This window comes from Podarcis vaucheri (assembly GCF_965113315.1).
Source record: "Podarcis vaucheri genome assembly, chromosome: 7".
Lineage (NCBI taxonomy): Eukaryota > Metazoa > Chordata > Lepidosauria > Squamata > Lacertidae > Podarcis > Podarcis vaucheri.
Genome location: NC_138765.1, coordinates 8,220,047 through 8,238,060, shown reverse-complemented (window position 1 = coordinate 8,238,060; position 18,014 = coordinate 8,220,047). Strand labels below are relative to the sequence as shown.

General features: G+C 48.6%; 1 protein-coding gene and 1 long non-coding RNA gene across 3 annotated transcripts in view; one reads left to right on the top strand and one right to left on the bottom strand.

Moving 5' to 3' along the window:
* Positions 1–234: 234 nt before the first annotated feature.
* The window catches only part of LOC309536859 (SPARC-related modular calcium-binding protein 1-like), a 61,485-nt gene continuing 43,705 nt past the window's right edge, over positions 235–18,014 (top strand). The window contains exon 1 of one of the 2 annotated variants that reach the window (XM_082231228.1): positions 235–460. In XM_082231228.1, the coding sequence (XP_082087354.1) occupies positions 359–460 (102 nt within the window). In that variant the 5' untranslated portion in view covers positions 235–358. The remainder of the gene's footprint in view (positions 461–18,014) is intronic. The other variant, XM_082231229.1, reaches the window with a different exon arrangement.
* On the bottom strand, positions 1,669–3,459 carry LOC309536709. The gene is made up of 2 exons (XR_014221708.1): positions 3,068–3,459; positions 1,669–2,510 (listed from the first exon to the last, which is right to left on the bottom strand). It is a non-coding gene; the product is annotated as an uncharacterized lncRNA (long non-coding RNA).

Below are 18,014 nucleotides of genomic sequence, written 5' to 3'. Positions count from 1 at the left end.
ATTGCAGAAGGTTGGCATACCCTAGATGACTTTTGGGGTACTCTCGAAGTCTTTTGATTCCATGTCGCCTTGGGGAAAAACTCAACCCCAACGCTCCAAACTTTCTGCCGGGAGCCTCCATATGGGAAGGGAGGCGGGTCTCTTCCCTCCGCAGGGGGCGTGGCGCCTCCCCAGCTGTTCTGGGTCCACGTGGTTTGGACCACCTTAGGGGAAAGTGCAAGGACATGCGGCGCGCAGGGGAGGCGGAGGTAGGGCTGCCACCCCCGCCGCTTTATAAAACCTCCATGCAGCGCGCCCGCGGCGTCCAGTGGCCCCCGCCGAGGAAAGGGCGAGCCCGGCAGCCCCGATCGGCCCCACCATGCGCTGTGCGCGCCCCCGGACGCGCCTCGTCCCGGAGCTGCTGCTGTGGTGGCTGCTGGCTGTGGCGGCGGTGACACCTTTTCGTTTGGACACCTCGCCGGTAAGGGGGACTTTTTTTGGGGGGTGGGGTGGGGGGAAAGCAAGCCAACAGAGCGATGGGGAAGGTTGTGGGGTGTTTGTCCGTGTGTCTGTGCGTTTTTGGAGACAGGGGAGATCGGCGCATGGGGCTTGTTCCAGAACCAAAAGTCGTGCGTAAAGTTTGGAGGAAGGTTTCAGAAAGCCGCGGCTTCAGAAATATGCAGCGGGACCTCGGGTTACAGACGCTTCAGGTTACAGACTCCCCTAACCCAGAAATAGTACCTCGGGTTAAGAACTTCGCTTCAGGATGAGAACAGAAATCGCGCAGCGGCAGCGGGAAACCCCATTAGCTAAAGTGGTGCTTCATGGTTAAGAACAGTTTCAGGTTAAGAACGGACCTCCAGAATGAATTAAGTTCTTAACCCGAGGTACCACTGTACCGATCTGGGGTAAAAAAGAGACAAAATTGGTATTACTGTATTTCTATTAAGCGCTATAATGGGATTTAAGGGTGTGGGGTTTTTTTGGTTTGGTTTTTTTTTAGGGGGCATGCACTGACCTTGAGTGAAAAATGCACTCACCCTCTTGCTTATATTGTTAGAATCATAGACCTGTAGAGTTGAAAGGGACACCCAAAGATCCTCTAGGCCAACCCCCTTCAATACAAGTATCTCAACACGTGGGCCACCATTCAATTTGAAACCTGCTTAGCTCTGCAAATGTGCTAGACAATTTCATTGCTGCACCCCTATTATTTAACTTCGTAGTTGCCTAACACAGGGGGAAGCCTCTGGGCAATTCACCATCAAGCAAATAGTTTACTGGTCCTCTTCCTTATATTATCACCGTTCATAATGCTATTATTGAATTTATTAGTTGCCTAACACAGGGGAGTGTCTAGGCGGCTTGCAGTGAAGCGAAAGGTTCACGGGACCTCTTACTTGTATTACTATTATTGGTAATATTAATGTTGCTATTGTAAGTTTAAGAGCACGCAAAACGGCTCAGAACAGCAGCTGTCGATATCTAACAAAGAAATGCACCTAAACCGACAACATCCTAACTGTGGGATTGGGGTGGGGGGAATTTATCAGCAACTGAGATCGACATCTTCCTGATTTTGGCTCTGTGGCCGATAGGACGCGGATTCATGAAGGTTTGGATGCCACAGCACCTGAAATGTCAAACGTGGGTGTTTTATTTTAAAAAAAGAGAAGTTACGGCGATCAATGCTTGGCACGACATTTGGTTTATTTTGGCTTGACTCCAGTTTACAATCCACAAGCTACAGAACCCCTAATGCAAAGTGTTTTTGCTCTCTGCAAATCTTTCCTTCCCAGAAGCCGCAGAAAGCCGTAGAGCTAACATTTTATTTTTATAATATGCACACATACACTTAGGAAGATTCTCACACTGTGTCTGGAGAGCCAGAATGCCTGACGAAACAAAGCAGTTGTGTCCTTATTTTATTTTTTATTTATCTTCTGAAATTCACACATTCATTTTGGTGGTGCAGAACTGCTTTCTGGAGACTTCCTCTAACTGCCTCCAGTCAAGTAGTTTTTATAAAATCTGGTTTGGAGCTTGAGGGTTGCAACTTTGGTGGTTTATCCCAACTGGCCAAAAATCACTTTGCAAGCATGAGCTGCTCTTGTATTGGCTTGCTTCTGACAGCAAGAGCTTAACTCGCCTCCTCTTAGCAGGAGGGCTGAGGTTTTGGCGTTCCTTAGCTTCCCGAGACCACAGACACCCGAAGAATGAATGTCCCTTTTGAGAAGTCGAAGATGATCTTGTAGAAGAGGCGGGCAGCGGTTTGGACTCAGGGGGTACAATCGTGTCAATGCAGCAGACTTTTACTGCCTGGGCTCAGCAGTTTTGCACCTTCGTTTGTTAGCAGGTCTCTTGAACAGCTGCGGGGCAGGCAGAAATCACCAGGTACAGCTTTTGCTTGTCGTCGCTTTTCCATGGTATTTGGGTCAGTCTGACTTCTCAACCTTGGGCTCTGATCAGGCTGAGGCTTTCCAAAGGTCTCTGGAGTTAGGATTGCGGTCATCACCCTTGGACTGCATCCCCTGAAATTGATTTGGCACAGTTATTTATTGATTTCCTACATTTAGAGGCCATCTTTTTCTCAAAGTGGTGTACTTGGTACTCCCCTTCCCTATTTGATCCCCACAACAACCCTCTGAGGTAGATGCAATATAGTAAAGGTAAAGGGACCCCTGACCATTAGGTCCAGTCGTGGCCGACTCTGGGGTTGCGGCGCTCGTCTCGCTTTATTGGCCGAGGGAGCCGGCGTACAGCTTCCGGGTCATGTCGCCAGCATGACTAAGCCGCTTCTGGCGAACCAGAGCAGCGCATGGAAACGCTGTTTACCGTCCCGCCAGAGTGGTACCTATTTATCTACTTGCACTTTGATGTGCTTTCGAACTACTAGGTGGGCAGGACCGAGCAACAGGAGCTCACCCCGTCACGGGGATTCAAACCACCGACCTTCTGATCAATTCTGATCAATGCATAAAACGCATTAAAACAGGTTTATAAAAACTGGTGTTTTCTTCGTTTAAAAACATTTTCTTCCATTTATTTCCCACCTTTTGCTCTTTTTATTATTCTATTTATCTCTCACCTTTCCTCCGATGAACTCAAGGTGGTGTTTGTGGTTCTGCACGTCCCAGACAACAACCTTGCGAAGTAGGTTAGGCTGTGACTGGCCCAAAGTCACCCCATACATTCCTTCCAAATGTCCCTATTTTCCAGGGATGCCCCTGATTTAGAGAAGCTGTCCCGGTTTCTGATTTGATCCCAGAATGTCCCATTTTCCCTTAGGACGTCCCTATTTTCATTGGAGAAATGTTGGATGGTATGGAGTTATCCGACCCCTGAGCCGTCTGAAGGCAGTCCTGTATAGGAGAGTTTTTTTTAAAAAAATGCTTAATGTTTTATAATGTTTCTATATATGTTGGAAGCTGCCCAGAATGCCTGGGGCAACCCAGTAAGATGTGTCGGTTATAAATAGTAAAAATATCATTATGGAATGGGGCCTCCCTATTTTCATCGAAGAAATGTTGGAGGGTATGCTCAGGAGATAGATAGATAGATAGATAGATAGATAGATAGATAGATAGTTTATTACGGCCATAGGCCCATATTCAATACATCATACAGCAACACAGGTATAACAAGATAAAATTAATAAATTAAATTACGTTTAAATCAAGTACATCTCAGACCGTATGTTTCTAAATTCCATTAAAATAAGAACAGTATAGCGCTTAAAATATCAAATTATCAGTATAAATCAATATTATTTTGGCAAAATCAATAATCATAGAGTAATCCATTTTTCCTCTTATAGGCTAATACTGTTATCAGAAATCTGGCAACAGAAAGGGACCTACTCGGATCAGAATCTTGCAATAAATGAATTAGCTGTGTTTCCAAGGAGTCACCTGAGATTTCCAATAATAAAGGGGACAAAAATCTGATCCGAGAAACTGAATGCAGTGAACAACAGAGTAGTGAACAACAGAAATGCTCAGGAGCTTTGTGGCTGAATTCCCCTTACTGTTTTTATTATTATTCTAGAATCATAGAATTGTAGAGTTGGAAGCGACTCGGGGGTCGTCTAGTCCAACCCCTTGCAATGCAGAAATCATCGCCAGCGTTAACAAATACGTCAGTACTGCATTGACAAAAACATACCCGCATTCCTAAACGTTGAAGAGGCACTTATAGTTATGTTGTGTGTGGATTTGAACCCTGATCTCCCGGGCCCTAGTACAGTGTTCTAACCACTACACCACAGAACCTCTGACAGCCACCTATCCAGGCCTAGGCCTTCTTAGCCCCTGCAAGGTGAGGGCCTCCGGTGGCCTTAAGGCCACACCTTGCAGCTAATGGTTTATCAATGGCTATCGGTCACAACGTCTGTATCGAACCTCCGTGCTCAGGAGCAGTTTACCATTAAATGCCGGCTGCAGGGAGAAGCAGTGGGGCAGGACTATTCTTTCAACACCTACATGGTGAGCTTCCTGGGGCACTCTTTTGCTTACTGCTATTACTTCTTTTTATAATGTACACATAACAGAGAGAGAGACCCACTCGGCTAGGTGAGGAGCAAGTTTCTGGTCCTCAGGGATCTTTAACCTGACCCAGCAGGCCTGTTCTCAGGTTCTTAGGCAAGCGTGAGGGATCTCTGGTCCTCCAGATGTTGTCGAACTACAGTTCCCATCATCCCTGTGCTTGCAGGGGCTGATGGGAGTTGTAGTCCAGTGTGGCGGGGAAAGATTTGCCAGTCAGCGCAACGATGATTATTCCTTCGCCGTGTTTATCTGGGCATCCATAGACAAAGACAACAGGCTTCGCTTGCATGTTTACATGTGCCAGGGACACGGTGACATTTCGTTCCTGCATGTGCCAAGGCCGATTCACAACTTTAAATCTGATGCAGTTGTCTTCTGCTGCTCTGTTTACAAAGTTCTGACCTTACTGGATGGGCAGCTGACCTCTTGCAAAGCTCATGCTGCTTGCATCAGCGGACGGAGCAGCTGAGCTCTTGCAAGGCGCTCTACTTTGAGTTTCCCTGATGTGCCTTTGCCCCGAAACTCTGTCCCACCTCCCCAGAACCCACTATGGCCTCTCCACTGCTCTCCTAATCCTTTCATAGAATTGCAGAGTCAGAAGGGACCACGAGGCTCATCAAATCCAGCCCCCCTGTGATGCGGGGATCTTTTGCTCAACATGGGGCTTGAACCCACAACCCAGAGATCCCACTATGCCACTCTGAATCTCTCCTCCTCGGCACTTTCTCGCCCTTCTGAAAAAGCCCACCCAACTCATTTGGGCATATCCTTCCCATTAGCCTTGCACCTGCCTTCTCTCGCCTCCTCCTCTCCCCCGCAGCGTTGAAATGTAGCTTATAAGGGTTGTGGCTAAGAGTAGATCCATTGGAATGAATGGGTCTACTCTGCATACAACCCTAAGCTTGTGAGAGCGGAGACCTCCTCCACCACTTTTGCCTTTCCATCAAGGATAACGCAATGTTAATAATCGTCGAGTTTTGCTGCAAAGGAAGCCTGTTATGTATTGAAGTTTCAGTTCTGTTCTGGCCTGTGAATAAACAAGAGCTGTTTGAAGAATCGCTGTGTCGTCTGATATGTTCACCCACCACTTAACACTGGCAACAAGGATGGGATTGATGGACATCGGAGCACAGCTAGATGCAGCCACCTCTGAGCTGAGCTGAATCACTGAGCTGAAACACCGAGCGAAATCACTGAACAAAACCAATTCAGAGCTGGCCGTTCTGGCTAGAGCACTGAGTTCCATCCATCGCCCTCCACGCCGGCATCGGAATCATGGCTTCACTTGTGCCTCTACCGCCGTTTGCGCCAGCCTCTGAATCATGGGACTCCTACCTCGCTCGGTTCGACTGCTACCTCCAAGCCAACGAGCTGACGGAAGTATCACAGGAGCGTAAGCAGGGGCTATTCCTCAGCCTCTGTGGGCCCAGTGGCGTAGCGTGGGGGTGCAAGGGGGGCCGGCCGCACCGGGCGCAACATCTGGGGGGGCCGCGCTCGCTGCCTCCAGAGTCGCCGAAGAGCCTCAGGCGCAGGCTGTAGCAGAGCCCCATGTCTCGCGGAACCGACGAACTGTGCGCGCGCCCGGGCTGAAGGCGTCCGGCAGGCAGCGGCTCTCAGCGCTCGTCGCGGTCCCCGCGCGTCAGGGTCATGGAGGACGCGCCAGGCAGCCCCTCCTCACAGCCCTGCCTGCGCCGCTGCTGCTGCAGCGGCTGGGCCATGTTGCATTTTCCTCGCCTCTCTGCCCCCCCACCTCCGGGAAAGCGGCGTCGTTTGGGCGGCAGCGCCAGCGGCAACTCGCCTCAGATCGGCAGGCTAGGGGTTAGGGGGGGCGCAAATTACTTGCCTTGCCCCGGGTTAGGGGGGTGCAAATTACTTGCCTTGCCCCGGGTTAGGGGGGGCGCAAATTACTTGCCTTGCCCCGGGTGCTGACAACTCACGCTACGCCGCTGTGTGGGCTTGAGGTGTTTGAGACGGCCCGAGCATTGGTTGCGCCTGTAGCAGTCCAGGCAGCACCGTGGGACACGATTCAAGAGAAGCTCCGCAACCACTACGCGCCAAAGCCATCCAAGATTGCTGCCCGCCATGTGTTCTACCACCGGAACAAGGCAGAGGGGGAGTCAATTAACAACTACATCACCGCCCTCTGACAGGCTGCAATGCACTGCGAATTCCGAGACTTAGACGATGCCCTGATGGATCAAATCGTCTGCGGGGTCCGGGACATCCGTCTGCAACGGCGTCTCCTCACCAAGCCAGACCTCACGCTGCAGAAAGCCATTGAGGAGGCCGTGGCCTCGGAAACTGCTGAACTCTCCGCCCAGGAAATCTGCAAGGCCACCCGGACCCTGGTACTGGCCCTCGGCGACCCAGAGGGTTTCCAAGCGCCCAGTGTATTTAAAAGACTATGTTCACTGGACAAACTGCACATGTAAAGCTGTATGGTGAATAGGGTCAATTTATATGCTTATGTTCCTTACGGAAACCAATAAGGGTATTGCTGTATGGAATGGAACCACTATGACTGTAACTAATGCCTTATCTCGGTGGGGAGGGGTGTTATGTATTGAAGTTTTGGTTCTGTTCTGGCCTGTGAATAAACAAGAGCTGTTTGAAGAATCGCTGTGTCGTCTGATATGTTCACCCACAACTTAACAAAGCCCAAAGCATTACTTAGGAAATGACGCCATTGTCCCACTCGCCTCCTGAGTCTTTGGCGCGAGAAAGAGGACGCTTGATGGTTGTCTAGCAACCACCAGCTGGTTTTGCTACCCCGCACAACTTGTTCTAGGCCCGGAAGAATGTTTGGCTGATTCCCCCTGGTGCAGCACCTTTTTCACATGCAGAAGGTTCCAGGTTCGAGCCCCAGTGTCTCCAGTTAGGGCTGGGAACATCCCCTGCCTGGAACTTTGAAGAAATGCTACCAGTCAGTGTGGACATTACTGAGCTGGGTGGACCAATGGCCTGACTGGGTGTAAGGGAGCGTCCTCTGTTTCTATAGCCTTGGCAGCCATCTTGTTTAGGAGAACCACAACCTCCATAACACTCAAATTGCACCAGGGACCACAACTTTCTCAACACCATACAACCCTCCCGTTAGGAGAGCCAATCTTGATGGGGGTGTATATTCAAATACCCGCCCCCCTTCATGGTTGTGAAGCGCCCTGAGATCTGCGGATGAGGGGCAGTATACAAATTTAATAAATTATTATTATTATTATTATTATTATTATTATTATTATTATTATTATTATTATTATTTTGTAAATTTGTATACCACCCTATACCCGTACATCGCAAAATAAAATGACAATACCACAAAATACAAAACAAAAAAAAGACAATCCAATAAACGGAAGGTTGTGTATCTGTTGATGAAGATGATTAGCAATATCTGAATGGTTTTTTTGGGGTGGGTGGGACAGATTTTTGCTCCTCTGACCACATTTCAGGTGCTTCTCTTCAGACCCAGCTTCCTTCAGAGGAGCCTAGACTGCGGCAAAAAGTCACATAATACACTGTACATTTAAAGCACTTTGAACAGTCACGGTTTCTCCTGAAGAATCTTGGGAGCTGTAGTTTTTTTTAAAGGGCGCTGAGAGTGCTTAGGTGACCCCTATTGCCCTCCCAGAGCTACAATTCCCAGAGCGGTTTAACAGCCATTCCGTCTTCCCAGAGAATTGTAGCTCTGCGAGGGAAGCGGGAAGGGGCAACTCTGGGTGCCCTTGCCAAACTACAACTCCCAAAATTATTTGGGGGAGGCCGCTACTGTTTAAAGTCACAGTGCTTTAAAAGCGAGGTGCGAACGTGGGCACCATCGAACCCCGTTCGAGCAGGCAGAGGAGAGAGACTCCCGGGCAGAATGGCTTTTGGAGATTATTTTACAGCCCCTAGCCGCTCTCCCACAGAATGTGCCCAAGTCGTATGCCTCATCTCCACCCCGGAGACACGAGCCAGGGACTGATCCAGAAGTCCCCCTCCTTTAAAATTTGGGTTGGGGTGATTCCCATTAAATCAACTCGCCCTGTGCAGGCCCCGAGATGTTATCTCTTCCCAACCCTCCACCTGTCACGTCCGAGCGAGGTGCGGGGACGAGAAGGCTATCGATCTGTGGGTCCTGCTGGCTGGCTTTCCAGCTGACTAATACTGATCTTTTTTTAAGTCCCCGGAGAGGGGATGACATCAGTCCCCGAGGGGCTTGGCCCTGCCAGGGCAGAGTAAAATTAGCTCCTGCAGGCAACCACCGGGAACTAAATATGGATGTCGGTCGTTCCCCATCTGGCAGCCGCGGGACGGCCTGTGTTTCACAGCATGTGAAAGCGTGACCTATTCCTGAGCCAGGAGGACACACGGTTGGCCCAAGAGGACGAGCCTGGATTTGGAAGGGCTCCAGTGACCAGTGGTGGCTGCATCTTCCACAGCACCCTGGTGGGGATGTAGAGAACCCTGGCAACGCAATGGTCCTCTTTTGCCCGGTGGGTAGCGTCAGGGAAGACCTCTGAATGCCAGCTGCTGGGGATTCAGAAGTAGGGAAAGCAGTGTAAGGTAATTTTAAAAAATTGGGAAATGATATACAACGAATTAAAGAAAATGTTCCATTTAACATTTGTTTAAAAAAACCGGGGCATTTTTGTTGGGGATTGTAGGGAAAGACCTGCCAAAAAAGTTGAAAAGCATCTTCATGTATGCGACAACGGCCGCGAGAGTTCTGGTTGCACAAGGATGGAAGACTGAAGAAACCCCCACTAAGGAATCATGGCAAGAAAAATTGATGGACTATGCAAAACTGGCAAAACTGACATATAAGCTACGGGACAAGGATAACTGTGGCTTTAAGGATGAATGGGAACCCTTTGCAAAGTATCTGAAGACGCAACAAAGCGAACTGGACTCCTTGGCAGGTTTTGAATAAACATTGACAAACTTTTTATTGATAATAATCAGCTAAATAGTTTGAGGATCTATACAACTTTGTAACATGCAGAAACATTGTAACATTTCCGCTCAGATGCTGCTTATGGCTGCAGTAATCCAGATATGTCCAGACATATGGCAACCCTAGACCTGTTACCGTATTTTTTGCTCTATAAGACTCACCTTTTCCTTTCTAAAAAGTAAGGGGAAATGTGTGTGCGTCTTATGGGGTGAATGCAGGCTGTGCAGCTATCCCAGAAGCTAGAACAGCAAGAGGGATTGCTGCTTTCACTGCGCAGCGATCCCTCTTGCTGTTCTGGCTTCTGAGATTCAGAATTATTTTTTTCTTGTTTTCCTCCTCCAAAAACTAGGTGTGTCTTGTGGTCTGGTGCGTCTTATAGAGCGAAAAATACGGTACCTTCTCAGCTTCCGACACCTCCTATCCCCAGGCTACTCCCTCTGCTGACTCGTAATTGTCCCACCATCACTCCATGGGCTCTGAGCCATCTTCCCCTGGGGGCTTCACAGCCAGCTCCTCCTACCGCTCCTTTGCATCCATCCAGTCCCTGACACGTGGGACTTGAACCCAGAACCCTGAGGTTAAAAGTCTCTACCAACTTAGATTCCCACTTCCAGTCTCAGCGTAAGTAGCATCACAGCTGAGATTCAGTGGTATGAGACAGCTGTAAGTGCATAGGGCACGCAAGTCCCTACTTTTACGTTTCCGAGCACAATTCAAAGTGTTGCTGTTGATCTTTAAAGCCCTAAACGGCCTCGGCCCAGAATATCTGAAGGAGCGTCTCCACCTCCATCGTTCTGCCCGGACACTGAGGTACAGCGCCAAGGGCCTTCTGGCAGTTCCCTCACTGCGAGAAGCCAAGTTACAGGGAACCAGGCAGAGGGCCTTCTCGGTAGTGGCACCCGCCCTGTGGAACAACCTCCCACCAGATGTCAAAGAGATAAACAACTACCTGACATTCAGAAGACATCTGAAGGCAGCCCTGTTCAGGGAAGTTTTTAATGTGTATGCTTGGTCTTTTGTTGGAAGCCGCCCAGAATGGCTGGGGAAACCCAGCCAGATGGGTGGGGTAAAGTAAAGGTATAGGGCCCCCTGACCATTAGGTCCAGTCATGGCCGACTCTGGGGTTGCGGCGCTCATCTCGCTTTACTGGCCAAGGGAGCCGGCGTACAGCTTCCGGGTCTTGTGGCCAGCATGACTAAGCCGCTTCTGGTGAAGCAGAGCAGCGCATGGAAATGCCGTTTACCTTCCCACCAGAGCGGTACCTATTTATCTACTTGTACTTTGACGTGCTTTCAAACTGCTAGGTTGGCAGGAGCAGGGAGGAAGCAACGGGAGCTCACCCCGTCGTGGGGATTCGAACCGTCGACCTTCTGATTGGCAAGCCCTAGGCTCTGTGGTTTAACCCACAGCGCCACCCGTGTCCCTATGGGCGGGGTACAAATAAATTATTATTATTATTATTATCTTTTAAGGCAGGTTTACCCGTTGTGGTGCTCTCTACATATCGCAGGACTACAACTCCCATCATCCCTGACCGCTGGCTTGGCTAGCTTGAAGAATATGTTCAGTTTTTGACAGGCAATGTCAAAACTGTGGACTGAGCTATCCTATTCGAGGTCTCCTGTTCAGACAGTAATGAGTACAATTTGGAAACCCATGATTTTTTGTGTGGAGGTGTATGCTGCCAGTTCAGCCAAGTGCGACCCTGGCCTTCTGCCCCAAAAGTCCTGCCCTAAAGGATCCACGCACAAAGCCCTCTCTCCAGCAGTTGCAATTCAGAAGCAATTTCAGAAGCGATCTCGTCGCGCCGATGCCATTCTTTTAGGATTGTTTTGTTGTAGTAATAATAATAGTAATAATAATTTATTTATACACCGCCCATCTGGTTGGGTTTCCCCAGCCACTCTGGGCGGCTTCCAACAAAGTATTAAAATACAGTAGTCTGTTAAACATTAAAAGCTTCCCTAAACAGGTCTGCCTTCAGATGTCTTCTAAAAGTCTGGTAGTTGTTGTTCTCTTTGACATCTGGTGGGAGGGCGTTCCACAGAGCGGGTGCCACTACCGAGAAGGCCCTCTGCCTGGTTCCCTGTAACTTGGCTTCTCGCAGTGAGGGAACCGCCAGAAGGCCCTCGGCGCTGGACCTCAGTGTCCGGGCAGAACAATGGGAGTGGAGACGCTCCTTCAGGTAAGCACAAACGGAAAAGTAATAAAGAAGTCTGGCGATTTGCGGCCTCTCGCCTGCACCAGGAATCCCTCCTGTTCGTTTCCAGACTTGAGCTCCCTTTTGTGGGGGAAGAGAGTTTCTTTAGGCAGACAATTTCATGTAGGAATTTGGCAGCTCAGCCAAATCCTTCGTAAATATGTTTTTTTAAAAAGGAGTAAACCCCAGGCAGCCAAAAAATGAAATAGAAAAGGTGCAGAGAGGGAGGTGTAAGGACACGTCTAAAAGAGAGCTGGTTTTTCGTTCCAAGTTCCCATCATCAGAGGAAGCAGAGAGCGCCTAAGGGTTGCACACCTGTGTTGAGGGAGAAGGGGGGGAGGACGCAAGCCACCCGCTGATTTCTGCTACTTGGCACTGTTGCTGTGGGAAGTTTCGTTCTTCAGGACTGAGTTGGACACTACTTAGCTTTGGGGGTGAGGGGTGGGGAAGAAATTTGATCCATTTCGCACCTGAACCTGAACCAGAAGCTAACGTGCACGCTCCGAAACAATGTGGAAAGCAAAACGCAAGCCTCTCTCGGAAATTCGCCCTTCTCCAAGGTTTGCAGTTCAGCCCTCTAACTGGGTCCCCAGATGTTGTTGGACTACAACTCCCATCATCCCTGAGCTCTGGCCTTGCTAGCTAGGGGTGATGGGAGTTGTAGTTCAACAACATCTGGGGACCCACAAGTTGAGAAAGGCTGCGTAGGCAAACTAAGGCCTGTGGGCTGGATCCGACCCAATCGCCTTCTAAATTCGGCTCACGGACAGTCTGAGAATCAGCATGTTTTTACATGAGTAGAATGTGTCCTTTTGTTTAAAACACATCTCTGGGTTATTTGTGGGGCATAGGAATTTGTTCATTTTTCCTCCTTCAAAATATAGTCCGGCCCCCCACAAGGTCTGAGGGACAGTGGACCGGCCCCATTCTGAAAAAGTTTGCCGTCCCCTGCGTCTAGGCAGATTGTGTGTAAAAAAAGACGGAGGGAGCATTTGTTAGAGTAAAGTGTGCATAGAAATGCACACATTACTGTAAAATAGGACACAACTTTGCATTACCCTCGGAAAAAATTGCTCTGGAGAAAGGTGCCCACTTAGTAAAATTGCGTAGAAAAACACGTGTTGGGGGGAAATTCACACTAAAATGCTGGTGGATTTTCATGAGATTTTTTAAAAAAGCCTTAAAATGTTGTGGAAATGTGGAGAAGTGACTGGAAAAATGAGAAACTGAGATAAAACGAGATGGGTGGAGTCTTGCTCCGATGCTGCAGTACCAACTTCTGCATTTGAGCATGAAAGTTAACAACAACAACAACAACAACAACAACAACAACAACAATAGTAAACTTTATTTATACCCCGCCCTCCCCAGCCAAGACCAGGCTCAGGGCGGCTAACAACTAATAATAAAAACAAGCTGATTAAAATACAATTTAAAAACAAGGATTGATGGAAGTCAAAAATTTGAATAAGATGTAAAAGTCTGTTTAATTACTGTTGAAAATGGTATGTTAAAAAAACTAATAAAAATTATAATAATGAAAGGGGGACGCGGGTGGCGCTGTGGGTTAAACCACAGAGCCTAGGACTTGCCGATCAGAAGGTCGGCGGTTCGTATCCCTGCAATGGGGTGAGCTCCCATTGCTTCCTCCCTGCTCCTGCCAACCTAGCAGTTCAAAAGCACGTCAAAGTGCAAGTAGATAAATAGGTACCACTCTGGCAGGACGGTAAACGGCGTTTCCGTGCGCTGCTCTGGTTCGCCAGAAGCGGCTTAGTCATGCTGGCCACATGACCCGGAAGCTGTACGCCGGCTCCCTTGGCCAATAATGCAAGATGAGCGCCGCAACCCCAGAGTCGGTCATGACTGGACCTAATGGTCAGGGGTCCCTTTACCTTTTAACATGGTGTAGTGAGCAGGGAGAGTCTGTGGCAGAGAGAAGTCCAGAATTAAGAGGCAGAAACTGAAGCAGGAAAGGAGGGATGTCAAGAGGCAGAGATGAGTCCAGTTGGTGAAGAGACACGGGTCTCTCCCCCTCCTGCTGCAACAAGCTCCCTTCCCTCCTTGTCTCCCAGAACCAGAAGAGACACGAAAAGGGCAGAGTGGAGGTTGGTTGGATGCAGGCAGGCAGGCGCAGTCTACGATTGCTTGGGGAAAGCTCTGGAGAGGAGGAGACTTAAGCAGCTTTGGGAAGGCAGGAATTTTCAGTCTTGGCAACTGATCCATGGGGTGAGACCCACCAAGGAGAGCTGCCCACTAGGCCCGACACTCCACCAAGTCTGTGCATACTTGCTAATAAAAAGTTAACTCCCAACTTGCACAGTGTGATTTATGGCTGGCTCGCTCCTAACTCCCCAAAACTTGTCGTGTGAATCACAGCACCCTAAAATGAAGAAAGTGTCTTGTTTTCAGGGTATTGGACTCGTTCAGCCTTCCCTGCCCCTCGGCCACAATAAATGTTGTGCGATGACTTGCAGCAGGATAGCTGATCTTCTGACACCCCCTGAGGCATGATCTGTTTTGGATATCCCTTTTTATATGTGGTTCTAACCAAAACAAATAAGCCCCATCTCTTTTTTTATTGCGAGAAAATGTGTTTTTTTGCCGAAACCGTACGGTTGGGGGGGGGGTGACGGACAAGGAGGGGAGTGCAGGTTGTTAGAGGCCTGTATTAATTTTTTATTTTTTGTAATTATATTTATATATAAAAAAAGAAGACTGATGTGTTTTGGCTGCCGTCCTGCGGCTTTCCCCTCTTTCAAATAAAGCCCCCTTCATAAGCCGCCGAGCCGCGCTCCCTCGCTAACCAAAGGCTTTTGTCGTCTCGGGGGGAAGCGAGGGAGGGCGCCCCACAATGAGGCTTTGAATCTGGCAAGGGAGTTTGCTCCGAGAGAAGCCTCTTTTGCCATGTTTGCTGCAGGCGCTAACAAATTACTCCGCCTGACAGCTGAAAGACGTTTGTGTGTGTCTTGGCCCGATTCAGTGGGGCAGGCTGGGCAGTAGCCTTGGGGTGGGGGGTGTCCGTGTGACTAGGAAAGCAGAGAAGGCCTGTGGGTCAGCAAGCATCGTGTCTAAAGCCTTCTTGTTGTTTGGTCGTTTAGTCGTGTCCGACTCTTTGTGACCGCCTGGACCAGAGCATGCCAGGCACTCCTGTCTTCCACTGCCTCCCGCAGTTTGGTCAAACTCATTCTGGTCGCTTCAAGAACAATGTCCAACCATCTCGTCCTCTGTCATCCCCTTCTCCTTGTGCCCTCCATCTTTCCCAACATCAGGGTCTTTTCCAGGGAGTCTTCTCTTCTCCTGAGGTGGCCAAAGTCTTGGAGCCTCAGCTTCAGGATCTGTCCTTCCAGTGAACACTCAGGGCTGATTTCCTTAAGAATGGAGTGGTTTGATCTTCTTGCAGTCCATGGGACTCTCAAGAGTCTCCTCCAGCACCAGAATTCAAAAGCATCCATTCTTCAGCGATCAGCCTTCTTTAGGGTCCAGCTCTCACTTCCATACATCACTACTGGGAAAAGCATAGCTTTAACTATATTGACCTTTGCTGGCAAGGTGATGTCTCTGCTTTTTACGGCATCCCATATGCTTCAGACAATATTATTTTGTGTAATCATGGAGTTGCAGAGTTGTGAGGGACCCCAGGGGTCATCCAAACCAACCCCCTGTGATGCAGAAATCTCAACTAGAACATCCCTGACAGATGGCGACCCGACCTCTGCTTAGAAACCTCTAAGGAAGGAGAGTCCACAACCTCTTGTGGGAGACTGTTCCACTGTTTTAACAAAAAAAATTATTCTTTTTCATTCATTTCATACATCTCATATTCATAATGTTTACTGCGCATTCCTTCCTCCCTCCCCTTCCTTCCGCTTCCGGTTTGTTTCTGCTTTCCCCCACTTTGCTGCCTCCTAAAAGAAAAAGCTACTAATAACATATTTCTACAATAACATCAAACCTAAAAACAAACCTAAAAATAACAATGAATACATCATGTTGTTTCTCTATCTTCTCGACGTTTTCTAATACTAATAAAGTGAATGTTTGTTTAAATCCTGCCATCCAGTCTATAGACTTTCTTTGTTTCTGCAAGTATAATATCAATGGTTCCCGCTCTTTTTCAAAGCCGCTGTTGTCTTTTTCTCTTAGTCTGTCTGTCGTTTTTGCCAGTTCTGCATAGTTCATCAGCTTCTCTTGTCATTGTTCCAAACAGCTCTTACTGTCAGAAAGTTCTTCCGGGTCTTAAGTTGGAAACTCCTTTCTGTTATTTCGCTCTCTCTTCAGAGAAATGATGTGGAGTTATCTGACCTCTGAGCCAAGGAGATAAGAAACTACAGTGGTACCTCGGGTTACATACGCTTCAGGTTACATATGCTTCAGGTTACAGACTCCGCTAACCCAGAAATAGTGCTTCAGGTTAAGAACTTTGCTTCAGAATGAGAACAGAAATCGTGCTCCGGCAGCGTGGCGGCAGCGGGAGGTCCCGTTAGCTAAAGTGGTGCTTCAGGTTAAGAACAGTTTCATGTTAAGAACGGACCTCCTGAACGAATTAAGTACTTAACCCGAGGTACCACTGTATTCAACCTTCAGAAGACATCTGAAGGAAGTCCTGTATAGTCGTACCTCGGGTTACAGATGCTTCAGGTTGCGCGCTTTCGGGTTGCGCACCGCTCCAAACCCGGATGTACTGGAACGGGTTACTTCCAGGTTTCGGTGCTCATATGTGCACAGAAACGCTAAATCATGACCCGCATGTGCGCAGACGCAGGGCTTCGGGTTGTGAACGTGCCTCCTGCATGGATTACGTTCACAACCCAAGCGTCCACTGTATAGGGAAGTTTTTAAATACAGTGGTACCTCGGGTTAAGAACTTAATTTGTTCTGGAGGTCCGTTCTTAACCTGAAACTGTTCTTAACCTGAGGTACCACTTTAGCTAATGGGGCCTCCCGCTGCTACTGCGCCGCTGCTGCGCAATTTCTGTTCTCATCCTGAAGCAAAGTTCTTAACTCGAGGTCCTATTTCTGGGTTAGTGGAGTCTGTAAGCTGAAGCATCTGTAACCCGAGGTACCACTGTATTGTTCCATTATGTTTTTATGTATGTCAGAAGCCGCCCAGAGTGGCTGGGGCAACCCAGTCAGGTGGGAAGGGTGTAAATATTACTAATATTATTGTGGTTGTTGTTGAATGTTGTTGTTGTTGTTGAGTCGTTTAGTCGTGTCCGACTCTTTGTGACCCCCTGGACCAGAGCATCCCAGGCACTCCTGTCTTCCACTGCCTCCCGCAGTTTGGTCAAACTCATGCTGGTAGCTTCGAGAACACTGTCCAACCATCTCGTCCTCTGTTGTCCCCTTCTCCTTGTGCCCTCCATCTTTCCCAACATCAGGGTCTTTTCCAGGGAGTCGTCTCTTCTCATGAGGTGGCCAAAGTCTTGGAGCCTCAGCTTCAGGATCTGTCCTTCCAGTGAGCACTCAGGGCTGGTTTCCTTCAGAATGGAGAGGTTGGATCTTCTTGCAGTCCATGGGACTCTCAAGAGTCTCCTCCAGCACCAGAATTCAACAGGACGTTCCTATTTTCACCAGAGAAACGTTGGAGAATATGTTTCCCCGCTGTCGTTTGCTCAAGTTTGTCTCGGGTCATCTGAAAGTGGCCCTAGGCGCACATCTCGTCATAGCGTTTTTTTGGCGTGTGTTCAGGGCCACCCGATCTCGGTTCAGGAGCCCGTCCAAAATCCTGTCACGCTATTTGACCAGGGAGGCAAATTATCGCCTCCCTGCGGGGGGCTCATTAAGACCCGCTTGCTCCTGTGAGTGTGAAAAATATTGTTTTTGAGGCATCATTTCATTTTAATATTATTTTTTTACGAGCCTGGGGACCGTCGGCTGTCCCTGTCGGCGGCATCTATTTTTAAAGTAGGGGCTGACAGGCAATGGCATCATCGTGTTGATGTAGCGACCGGGGAGAGTAAATAAAGTGGAACGGGACGGAGGTTTATTCAGTGCCGTGAGGTTGATTTCCCAACCGAAGTCTGCTGCCTAGGAAGGCATTCGTATTACTCAAACACAGCTTTCTTGCAGTCCACACACAGTACAATAGTATATATCAACGGTTATTAATGTGGGAATGTTGTGGATTGCAGGGGAGGATATATTGATTAAATATTATCCTTCCTCACTCATACTAGTCAGTAGCAGAGTCATAGCTGTCAACTTTTCCCTTTTCTTGCGAGGTATCCTATACAGAATAAGGGAATTTTCCTTTAAAAAAGGGAACAGTTGACAGGTATGTTCCTGGTAAATTCCCCTCTTAAAGGTAAAGGTACCCCTGACCATTAGGTCCAGTGGTGGCCGACTCTGGGGTTGCGGC